The sequence below is a fragment of the Tauraco erythrolophus genome, chromosome 2, assembly GCF_009769465.1.
Source record: "Tauraco erythrolophus isolate bTauEry1 chromosome 2, bTauEry1.pri, whole genome shotgun sequence".
Lineage (NCBI taxonomy): Eukaryota > Metazoa > Chordata > Aves > Musophagiformes > Musophagidae > Tauraco > Tauraco erythrolophus.
Window position 1 is genome coordinate 128,999,398 of NC_141466.1, and position 12,537 is coordinate 129,011,934.

The 12,537-nt window shown below is 39.4% G+C and overlaps 1 protein-coding gene across 1 annotated transcript in view; it reads right to left on the reverse strand.

The window, feature by feature from the left end:
- Nucleotides 1–8,559, reverse strand: part of LOC104373590 (protocadherin Fat 4) — a 41,269-nt gene extending 32,710 nt beyond the window's left edge. Inside the window, exons 1-8 of the mRNA XM_086626533.1 lie at nucleotides 8,490–8,559; nucleotides 6,465–6,536; nucleotides 3,750–3,910; nucleotides 2,565–2,609; nucleotides 2,090–2,188; nucleotides 1,657–1,746; nucleotides 838–948; nucleotides 5–121 (exon numbers count right to left, since the gene is read on the reverse strand). Coding sequence (XP_086482659.1) covers nucleotides 5–121; nucleotides 838–948; nucleotides 1,657–1,746; nucleotides 2,090–2,188; nucleotides 2,565–2,609; nucleotides 3,750–3,910; nucleotides 6,465–6,536; nucleotides 8,490–8,559 — 765 coding nt within the window. The remainder of the gene's footprint in view (nucleotides 1–4; nucleotides 122–837; nucleotides 949–1,656; nucleotides 1,747–2,089; nucleotides 2,189–2,564; nucleotides 2,610–3,749; nucleotides 3,911–6,464; nucleotides 6,537–8,489) is intronic.
- Nucleotides 8,560–12,537: the final 3,978 nt, after the last annotated feature.

Sequence of the window (12,537 nt, forward strand, 5' to 3'; positions counted from 1 at the left end):
TTACCTGGTTTTCACTGATTTTTCCGTCGTACACTGATTGATTGAAATAGGGGTTCAATGTATCATAATCTTGTACGTTAATTAGTAATGATGCAGTATCATTGTTGGTTCCAAGTCTCTCCTACATCCCCAGAAAAGGAAGAAAATTAGAAATGTTTTAATGAGAGAGCCATTTCTCAGTGGAAAATGCAGCGGAATATTATTGTATGTGCTTTGGAGCGGCTAAGCATTTTTAACCTGAGAACTCTCACCCTGCCAGATTTTTCCACTTCTAGAACTCCGGTTCTAGGAATAATACTACCAAAGGTAATTGTTCTTAGTTATTAATTTTATATCACGCAGGTGTTACACAGTAGCACGTAGAATACAGTAACGGTACATTTGCTGCAGCTGGTCTGTTTGCTAGATATCACAATAAATGTGGCAAAATTACTTCTTTTTAGTTCTAAAAGGAATCGAAGGCAAATATATATTCAAATCTCAAAAAAATACACAAAAAAGACTGCAGGTAGTAAGCTGCAGCAAAAATAGGGTAGATCTGCCAGAATTAATAGGTGAATATCTATTACACTACTGGAGAATAAACATGTACAATCTATATAATTAAAGAAATACATGCAGTAAGAAACTTGGGTTGGTATTTGAAAAGAGATTTAAACAACGGCTCAAGTATTAAGTACGTGCTGCTTCATCTGCAGTATGAGCCAAAATACAGACACAACTTTTGGCTTGGAAACTCCCCAAGTCATAAATGAGTAGAAACTGGGATGTTATAACAAAGGAAGTATCATTGTAGAACTATCATGGTTCTCATTCTTCTACTAATTTATATCATACCTTTGCTTGGACTGTTAAATTGAAAAAGTTGACCTTGTTGTAATCCAATGTTTTATTCACCAGGATGTTTCCATCTCCTTCCCTTATGTAAAAGTATTCAGAGTTTGGACCCTATTAAATGGATAAAACACATATTTTACATGATTAACAATGAAATACATTTTCTTTTCTCTTGCCACCTTTAGTATTGGACTATTCCTCATAAAGGACCAGCAATTTCTTGAACACCACCAAAGGGAAGGAAAACGCTGATCCTCTTCAATACATTCTATTGCCTTTCCCATCAGTGCCATTAGACTTTCTATCTGATTTACCTCATCCTATGGTCAATAACTAAAGCAGATCAGATGAATTGCATCAGCTTCCCTTCACCAGCTATAAAAGAAGCAGAGAGAGCAAGCTCAGATGTGAAGATCTCCACTGCAGATAGCTAAAGTCAGTTGAAATAATCTTACTTCAGGTGGCTTACATATACACCTCAGCAGGACTGGAGATGAACAGCAAACCAAATACCACCTTTAAAAAGAGGAGAAACCGCTTACTCCTGCTTCTAAAAAGGACCACTGAGTTCCTTAGCTGTAGCTGAAGAGTGCCACAAAGCATTTCACAAATGTTAAGAAACGAGAATCAGGGCTCACTGCATGCTAGGCTGATCCTGTGGTATAAGTTCTAATTTTAAATGGTCTTTCTGACGCGTTTTGCAGATCTGTAGTGACAACCCCACAGTGCAAGACAGCGTACTCAGAGCAGGTCCCAGGCTGTATTTCATAAGAAACGTAGGCTGGTGTTCACAGCCTCTGACAAACAAAGGGCACTCACCCACAGGCTGTAAGTAACGAGGCTGAAATAAGGTGAAAAATCTTTATCCAGAGCTTCCACTTTTATAACCGTGGAATCTATTGCAGATACCTAGAGGAAATAAAGATCATCAAACACTCAGTCACAAGCCCCTTCTGGTATCCCTCCTAACTTCCGGCAGGAAAGCTATGTCACCTTCATAGCATATGCAAATTACTTCCAATTTCCATTTTAGGTCAGAAAGCTGAATGCTTCTGCTTCACTCTATGCCTCCAGTTGTAGGTGCAGCCCAGCCATGCTTTTCCCCACACCCACGGGAAGGTGAAGACAAGTCCCATAAAAGTGCATGTAAGGATCTGAGTGTGATCACATGAGAACCCCATATATTTTGGCCCCCAAAAGTAATTTTAAAACATCACAAGAAAAAAAAATATTAACATTGGCCATAACTCACCTCTGATATTGAAGTGTTATAGTAAGTTTGCAGAAATTGTGGAGAATTGTCATTTACATCTTCCAAGGTTATGTCCCGTGCATTCTCTATCTCAGTAGTCTTTGTGATGGAAGCAAAAGACACGTTAGAAATGACAGCAGTAAGGCTGGACCATACTGCTAATGTTTAATTGCATCATATAAAAGGAGATCTTCAAGAGATACCCCTTCAGTCCCAAAACTGTAAAGAGAGAGTTAGACTACCATTTCTAATAACAGAGTAGAAAGTTTATGAAAATATTTTAAAATTATTAAAATTTAACTTAGGTTTTCTGTGAACAAAAAAACTCATTCCAATTGGCACATTTAAACGAATATATCTCCTACAAGGTACTCTTAACTCCCTGCATCATCTCTCTACATGAAATAGTATTTCAGAAAATAATAATTTGCTTAAACTTAGACAAAAAATACAGTTGATTAAACACATCTCTTACCGTTCCAATCCTTCGGCAAACAACAGCATAAAAGAGATGGTCACTCTAAAAATCAATGAACAAGCAAATAAATAATATTATCTATGAACTCTTCAAAGAATGTTTATGTCAAAATTACACAAAACCACTTCTGGTACTTGAATCCTCAGGTGTGCCATGCTGAGCTGACAGTGAATTGTTCATCTGATTCAGTTACAGGAGCATACTTGAGCTATTTTTGTCATTTCAATATGTTGTACCAAAACACAATGCTTATGATATATAGTAAAGTCATTACAGATTATTAATTGTTAAGTTTGTTTGGCTGGCATTCATCCACTGCTGGTATCTACCCACCCAGATCCCACCACGTGTGTACCTGACTGTTCTCCCCAGTAGAAAATTGACATAGAAAAATATGCGTAAGAAGCGTAAAAAGTATTTTAAGCCATTTGGAAAATATCCAAATGAGAAATGTGAGTGTAAAAATTGTAAATACATTTTCGTCAATTAGAAGACTTGATTGTAACAGTGGTTTTAAAAACATGTACGGTTCAATTCTGCCAAGTACAGTGCTTCTCTGAAATAGTCCTTGTATAAAAAATAGCCTCCGCTTACTCCGCAGAACTCCACCGTTTTCATATTCAGAGGCACCTTCAGCCAGGAAAAACATTAATATTGCTTTATAGATTCCTGGTAGTCCTACAGAGCAAGGACAGCCTAGGAAGAAGGACCTATCCTTTTGTGCATCAACCAGCAGGGGCCAAGGGATCTATTCATGTGTGAAGTTAAACACTCGGATACATATTCACAGGATTAAGGATTGCCTTCTACCAAATTATATCTGATCAATCTCACTTTGATGAAATAATTCATCTACTGAGAGATGGGTTCTAAGGAAAGTGACACCTATCATAACTGTATATTTACAACTTTCATTACAAGTGACAATACATGATGAGGAAAGAACCTGTCTGACTGTCAGATCCCAGATAAATTTACAGTTACAGGAAACTGAAGACGTTTAACAGATATTTCTGAGACATAGATACTGAAGTCTATGCTGCTCTTTCTGATGAGTAACTTTTTTTGAATACCAATCTGTATTGTGAGAGAACAAACAAAATGTATGTCTTAGCACCTCTTTTTTTTTCATGTGTCAATAAAACTTTGATATCTAGGTTTTAGATGCAGTGAAAAGAATACCTCAATAGAATCAACATCCAGTGGCTTACTAGTCCTCACTGTTGCATTATTAGATCCAGAATTATATACTAGCTCCACATATGGCAAGTGTTCCTCGAACAGATATGCTCTTAATGTCAAAACCACGTTGGATGGGATATTTGTAATCCATTCTATATCACCTGTAAGAGAAAGTGTAATAAATTAGATTGCTTTATGGAAAAAAAAGTCCATAGGTTCATTTCACACGTATTGACAGCTAGATTACTGGTTACCTTTTGATTACATTTTAGATTATTTTGGCATTTTGAGCTAAACAGCGAGATCTGTGAAGTCCCCTTAAGTACTGTCCACAAGTCTATTGATACATTTTTAAAAACACACAAACCTACTTTTTTCCGATATATTCACACTCTGTAACAATATGTCCAGAATTAAAAAGCTTGGCATAACTTACACCTAAATTTCCACCATTTTCTGGAAATAGCTTCGTGCTGCAAAACTGTTTTCACATTTAGTGTGGAAACATGATCGAAGTGTAATCAAAGTCAGGGAACGTAATCAAAATCAGTGAGACACTAGTCAGGGCTGCATGGGATGAGTTTCAGTATTTTTCCAGTATTACATTTCATATCCCTTAGTTGAATCTATCAAGCAGGTGGAATACAGTACAAATCTAGATTCAGGCTTGTGGTTGTTTAAATTTTGATTTTGGCACAGAACAGTAAGTGTATGGCCCCTCCTTTAATCTGTTTGTACACGTGCAGAACATCGAAACACAAAACAATGCAACCTTTGAACCAATTTGAATGCGATTTTCCACAACCGTGTGTTTAGGAACTACTGCCTTGAAAATGCTAAAACTCGTTATTTGTAATTATCATGACTCATATTAGACTTACCATCATTTCAGTAGTGAGTGTATTACTTGCTTGGTTAAACACCAAATCTGTGTTTGAAAGGTATCCTTTCAAACCATCCAGTGTGCTGATATTGGCAATTTTATTAAACAGATTGAAGTTACCTTACTCTTATTATCAAGATATTTGTGTTTATGAAATTATTCTTATCTTCTCATGGAACACGTTATCTGGATTGCAAATTCATAATCCTCTCTCCCCTCCAAAATCTTTCCTCAACATCACAAATATTTTCCATGATCTTCAGTAAACTTGCTAGCTGTGTTTCTTTCTTACTCCATAGGTTTTGTACTCCATCCTTTCTGTAACAGCCCCATCCCTTATCTCCACAGACTTGTGGTCTTGGTCTCTAAGCTCCTATGGGAAGGGAACCTTGTCTTCTTCCAACAGCAGGGAGTGTCTGGAATGCTGTCAGCTACCAGCCCAAAGAGACTGGGCTATAATGACGTGTAAGGAGAAAGTCCGGTCAGATGCCAGTAAGCAGAGAAAAACTGGACGCTGATTGTCCCTCTTGCTTACTCACTAGACGTGTCAGCAGGTACATTCATACAGGTGACTCACACAAAGGGCCAGACTTCCCGCTAGTTGCTTAAAAATTAATTGAAGAGGAATCAAGGTGAAAGGCAATTCTTTTCCTTCCTATCTCCATGCGAGTCAGACACAGCAGCTATGTCCTTACAGCTTTGGAAGAAATGTTTCAACAGTGGCCAGAAAAAACCACTGCTCGCTCTCATACCTATTTTCTGCATCTTGCCGAAAGCCAGAAGCAATGAAGATTGCTTGTGGACGGTCAGCATGGGCCTGGTGCACACTTCCAGGAGATCCTAAGGGTTATGATATATCCTGAAGGGAATGCTTTGGCCATAATCTAGCCTTTACCTTGTGAGACAGCTATATACCCATCAGGCAAATTGCATCCTGACTGTGTGGCTGCCTCTAACAGACAGCATAGTCACAGACAACAGTCCTACCCTTTAGCTAACAGCAGTAACCTCTTTGGTTAGTGGTGGGAGGAAAGGTAGAGTTATCCTCTGTACTGCGTTTGCAATGTAAATACCAAAAAAAAAAAAAAAAATTCTATCTACTCCTCTTCTGCACTGTGCTCTCTTGCAGTCACTGTACTTCCCCCAGTGTGGGATTTTGTCTCCAAGGCACAGTCACACTTTGCCAGCTAGACTAAGGAAGCATAGAAAACGTGGGAATAAATTAATTTTAACTCCCTCAGGTTGCACAAATTAAATTATCATCAGAATAAAACAGCGCACTACGATAACAAAGAGAATTAGAAGAGAAAAAGGAAATACATCGAGGGGTCAGCATTGATTTTGTAGCTCCTTGTACTGCAAGCCTGCTTGTTCCTCTGCAGCCCGTCTGCTCTCCCTACTGCCCCAACAAAATAAAAAATTGGCTTTCAGAGGGGTTCCAGTCTGAAGCGGAGCAGAGGTCTGGAAGCAGGGAAGGGTTGTGGTGGAAGTGGTCCCTTCTGATGTAGGAGGGAAGGAAGAGATCAGCTCTTGCGGACTGACTGGAAAAGGTGAACGGGAAACATCAAATTTTCTGTACTTGTTTTCTTTCCCTTTGCCTGCTTTCTCTATTCAGACAGTGAGATCCTTGGATCAGGGAATTTTGGTTTTTCTATTTATTTATTCTACTAAGCATTATGCCATGTAAGCAGCTGCTGCATCCAGCCTTGAAGACTACTGTAAATCAATTAATAATACAGATGAATTATAAAACACAGACTATGTGAAGCATTAAACTACTATGGACATTAGGGAGCAAATCAGATAATTCTAGGGTAGGATAGTGATTTTACCTGTATATTCATCCAAAAAGCTTGACAGTGAGAGTGGGCTGGGTGTTGTGTCACAATTTATGCTTGTGATTTCTACAAAGAAAAGAAAAAGTCATGCACAAATGACACAGAGAGACTATTTCCAGAAACAGTACAAGGTAAAAGAGATTATGCTATATAACACCAGATGCACATGCTAGTTCCAACTAAGCTGAAAGATATTTATCATGGTGGCACTCAGACAGAATTTTCAAGGTTAAAAACAATACAATACTACATGGGGTATGTAAACACTGGTGTCTTGGACCCAATCTATCCCTGCCCCAAAAAATTCTACAGTGAAGGACTTCACAACTTAAAAACAGCTATAAAAAGGATGTGAAAATGTCTAGCTACAGAATTGTCCTTCCTTTGTACCCTGACTGGACTGAAACTTGACCTTTATTGCCTGACATATTCTCCTGCTGAAACATTTGTGGAAATCATAACTGAAACTGCTTTTGTACCCTGGCCTTGCACACGTTTTCTACTCCCAAGAAAACTGTGAAGACAAAGCTATTCACCACTGAAATGTTAGCAAGAGTCCAAGAGCTTAGGGTAAGGGCACATTGACATGTTTACCTGAAATTTATTCTCTTTAAACTTTTATAAAAGTTGGTACTTTCAAAGGGTAGTTCTTTCCTGGTAAATAGCTTTCATATGTGGTTCATTGTACCTCGGTGACCTCTCTGTACGTTTTCTCCGTGTGATAAAAAGCAACACGCTTTTTTTTCTAGATCTACAAACTACACACACAGAAACACACCAGTTTTTCTCCTTCCCTGACCAGAACTACCCAGCAAAGCTGCTATAGTGCAATCTATGCTCTTATGGACACCTGTTTTGTTTACCAAATTTTGTGGTCTTATGTGGGTTTGTACCAATGCTAAGGGTGTCCCTGCTGTTCTCCTTGCCGTTCTTACCATATACACAAAGTGATAGTTGGTAAAAAAGCAGCAGGTTATTTTTGCCTGGCTAGGAAGATGCCTTCATATTTGTACCACTCTGCAGGATCTCCCTTTTACTTGAGCAGTGGATAGATTTCTACACAAATAACTGAACGAACCCTAAAGAATACTTCCACAGTCGGCAGGTGCTGGTTATGGGTCTAATTCGCTGCCTCCATCTCTGAGTATTCAAAAGTCTACTTTGGTTAAACCATGACATTTGGAAAGCAGGGCTCCAGACTACTGAAAAAGATCCAAAGAAATAGAAGCTTGGAAACGGCTGGAATATTATGTCACAGTTGAATAAAGGAAATTCAGTAATTAAATTAAAATTCTTGTTGCTTTTTTCAAAAAGAAAATATTTCCCTCAGTCATTCCTGGTGATCCTCTGGAGCTATCAGAAACAAAGGAAAGACACTTGAGCATTTTCACTGTTGTGAAAGGACCAAAATTATATTAAGACCTCGAGTTTAGGCACACAGACACTGTTTCTACTCCCAGATTCAGCTAATGGATGGCACAGCTTTCACTTCCTGGAAACTCTCTCCTCATTACACCAAAGAGAACTTTAAGAGAACTTTTTAACAGAGTCCTTACCACTATAATGAATACCAGATATAAAAATGATAATTACTCTAATCTAGTTTAGCAAAATAACAGCAGCAAGGAATTCAACCGATCCCAGCTTCAAAACTACACGTCCTCAGGCTCAGCTTCAGCCAAGGTATTTTATTTAATACCTTGATACAAAGGTATTAAATAAAATACAGATACAAAACAACCAAACCCAAAAGAGTTCAAAGAGAACTTGTAAAAACCCACTGTACATACAAGAGCAGTGGTTTTCAACCTGTGATCACTGAGTCCTCAGAAGTCCACAGACCACCTCCATAGGCACCAAGAAGATGGCTTGTCTAGATGTTATTTTATCAGTCAACAGATCAATGTATTTTAAACTTATAGGACTATCATTTATATTAATTTAATAAATTTAATTTTGTTTAATTTCTATAAAAGCAGGAATAGACTCACAAGCATTTATAAAAATAAGACTACTTACTTTGTGCATCGAGACAGATGAACATAACCCAACCGATCAAAGCAAAAACCAGAGATCTGGAAAGCGCCATGAGCAGTGCAGAAAAGAATATCCTACTGAAGGCAAAAACAGATGGTCCTTTCTCAAATACAATATTTGTAAAGAATCATTTCATTTGCCATATCATAAGTTAGCTGTTATCTTGACAAATGCTTCAGCGAGAACAAGGCAGAAGACTGGAATAAGCCTTTGAGAGCAATCCAAAAACTATATAACGTGTTATTATTTTCAGCTTATGAGATCAAAGTCCCTTTGGGGCAATAAAAATAAACCAACAAGGAAATACCATTTTTTGTGTTATAGCACAAAGTCTATTTTAATTTTAATATTCAACATCGAGATGAGGATAAATAAATTAGAAATACGTCCTGACCAATATGAGAGAAACCTACATGTTCTGTGGGGAAAAAACACCTTTTGAAAATGGGATTTCAAAAGGCAGAGGGACAAGCTTTGCCCCTTTTGGTCTCATAACAATGGCAGAGTATCTTCTCCTAATTCTGTTCCACAAGGAATAAGTGCAGAATTCCTGTTGCAAAACCAATAGCTACTACTTGATGCAACCAAAACAGACATCTCTAAAGCATACCTAGTATTTTACAGATAGTATACATTGAAAATAAGTTTAGCAGGGCAGTTAATTTTGCTTCAATAAAGTTTCCTCCAATAAAAACAACCCAAACCAAACCACTAAAAGCTTGCAGAGAACTAGAGAACATTCAAAGATTATAAGCGATACAGTTAATAATGCAGTTTGCTTCAACCATTTGGAGGTAAATACACCTTTAATTCAAAGTAGCAACTCATTATGCTATAAGGAAACTGCTGCCTGAGCAAATTCTTTTTGTGTTTGTGCTAGCGCGTTTCACCACCACGGATACTAAAGTAATTACTATAGCTTGAACAAAAATACAAAACATAATACAATCGCATTTAATAACTAAAAATAGAATTGTAAGTGTGCTTTTCTAGCCTTAAATAATTCACGTGGAAATGTGGGAGCAGTTCAAGCAGAAGTGATTAAAAAAAATACTAAAAGCAGTTCCATCATGGGCACCGTTTTTTTTGAACAAAGGCCACATCCAGCCACGACCATGCATTCAGTGGCAGGACTATTAGAGCCAATCTCAGGCAGCTGTTTTTCCACCCCTGCCTGATTGTTCCCTGTGCCTATGACCAGCCAAGCCTTAACAAGGTTATGTGGAAAATACAGAAGACAGATCTGTGCACAAAATACCTCCTAGGAAGAAGAAAAAAGGAAGAGAGTTCCCTAATCTCGTTCGCTGCATGGCATCACATACTTTGTGTTATCTTAGCCAGGCCAGAGGATGGCTTGTACCAAAGCTGGTATTTGGTACTGATACTTGTACCAAAATGCTTTAGCAACCAATCCTCTCGACCACTGGAAATATTTACATGCTGGAATCTTTATCTACTAATGAAGATCTATCTTTGCATATTCCAAATGACAGTGAAGGCAATGTTTTCTGGGACCTCTGTTAGCAAGAGGCATCCCAGAGAGCTGGAAGCTCAGTGATGAGAAGCGGCATGAGACTTTAGAGGATAGAACTCCAGAAAGATCTCCCTCATTCTCTATGGGGAGGCAGCCTAGAAGCTGGAGGAGGCAGGCCCTTAGTGTTCACAATCCCAGTGCAAAACCCAGCAGAAGTTACAGGTCACCTACAGGCAGGTGTAGAATGAAAACTGCTGCTGGGATGCAGCGCACCACTGCTACCCACTCCCTACCAGCTGCAATGGCTGTTTAGCTGAGAGGGTCCTAGCTCAAGGCTGCCACGTAGGATTCTTCCTTCCTGCTCGGTTGTTGTCCTCAGGGATCAGCACTGCAAGCCCAGAGGGAGAAGCATCATGACAGCCACAGTCATTGCCACCTGTGTCCCATAACAGAATCAGGGCCAGAATAGTTCAGATGAAATTCGTTTGCTTTCTAAACTTAGTACACAAGGAAAGAGGAGGATGGAGATGTGCATTTAAGGCGAGATGATTTCCAACACTGAACAAGCTACAGAACAGGCAGGAATACAACTTGTCAGGTTCTACAATTACAGGTGGAAACTGATTTTTTTTTGAACTGACATTGAACATCATGAACCAGAATGTGACATAGCTGGACGCTGGGCTCATACAGGAGGACAGCATTGCTTGCCGAGCACACAGCACAACAGTGGAAACCAGCAGGACGCACTTAGAATCATAGAATCATTTGGATGGAAGAGACCCTCAAGATCACAGAGTCAACCATTTACCCTGCTTTGTCAGGGTCCCTAAACCATGTTCCTCAACACCAAATCCACACGGTTTTTAAACACCTCCAGAAACAGGGACTCCACCACCTCCCTGGGCAGCCTGTTCCAATACTTCACAACCCTCTCTGTAAAGAAATTTTTCCTGATATCTAACCTAAATTTCCCCTGGCACAACTTGAGGCCATTCCCTCTTGTTCTGTCATTCGTAACATGGGAGGAGAGACCGACCTCGATCTCCTGACAACTTCCTTTCAGGTGATTGTAGAGAGTGATAAGGTCCCCCTGAGCCTCCTCTTCTCCAGACTAAACAGTCCCAGCTCCCTCAGCCGCTCCTCATAGGACAAGTTCTCTAAACTTCTCCCACACCAGCCTGACAAGCAACAGGCATCTACTAAGGGCTATGTGGGAGCGCACAGTCCTCCCCAACCTGTGGATGCTACCCGCTTCCAGCAGCAGCAGCAGCTACGAAATCAGCATTCAAAGCCCTTGCAATGCCCCAAGTAGAGGAGCTCATGCAGCCTGTGACAACCTTGTGTCAGTTGCTGTAGCCTTCAGACTGGCTGATGGTTTCATCAACCTCCACCATCACTGATGCTCAAAGATGAGACATTAACCTCAGGGACACAGCCATTCCGTGCTGTCCCTTGGCCTTAAGCCTGGAAAAGCCCATGGCTGGTTTTATTTATAGATACAGCCAACAGGGGATTCAACAGTAAATCTATTCCTGTAGTAAGATAAATTTAACATAAGCACAGTCATCTTTACTTCCCAATTACTAAGAAATAGAGGAAAAAACCTCAGAACACACAGTTCATACAGATTAGATGTCACCAAGAACAGCTGCAGGAGGAATGTCTTCCTTATATGCCTATATATACTGCTCTCCTGGATGTCAATAACAACTTAAGGTTTTGCATTTGCCTAGAGTGGAGAGGGAATTGCCTAAATGGAAGCAGGAAACTTCACACACTGCTCAAGCAAGCATCTGATGGACAGGAGCAGTTTTCCAGCACAATACAGTATGCCCATACACTCAACAACAGGAAACTGTTTTTTAAAAAAATCAATTCCCTTCTGGCAAACAGAAGCATCCTCTCAGCCACATCCAATATTCCCTTGTTATTCACAGTTCTATGTTTACAGACTGAGGCAACCATATGTCCACATTTCTCCTAACACGTCGTCTTTTTCTCTTGGAGCCGTTACTGTGGCTGAATTTATAATTCCGGCCCTTTCTCCAAGATTTCTGGGCATCAAGCAAACGGTGCAGTGCAGCAAGTTAGTTTAATCAGGCATGTAATGGTGGGACGTACACTGCAGTCATTTCACTATACCAACTGCACGTGGACAGGACATCCATTCAACAATTTCTAGAAACAGAATCATGGAAACTCACCCTATTCATAGATTTAACAGACTGTTTACATGGTATGATCAGCACTGTGGTAGTGGAAGGCAAAGTTAAACATGTTTTTGACATAGCTTAGTTTGACATTTTGCATACTTGGGTCTTTTGTAGGGCAGCTCACTCATGAACTTTTAATCCAGCTTCAAAACTCAATGCAGATAAAAATTCCTTTAAGTTCTTGTAGATTTGAAGTAGCCTCCACATTCAACCATCTCCTGTTCTTGACAGATAAAAAGCCTGTACCATGACGCTGCAATTTAATCACAAATACACAAGCATGATTGAGACCATCAAAAAAACATTTATGCACTTGCTTAGTTCTTACAAATATCTATAG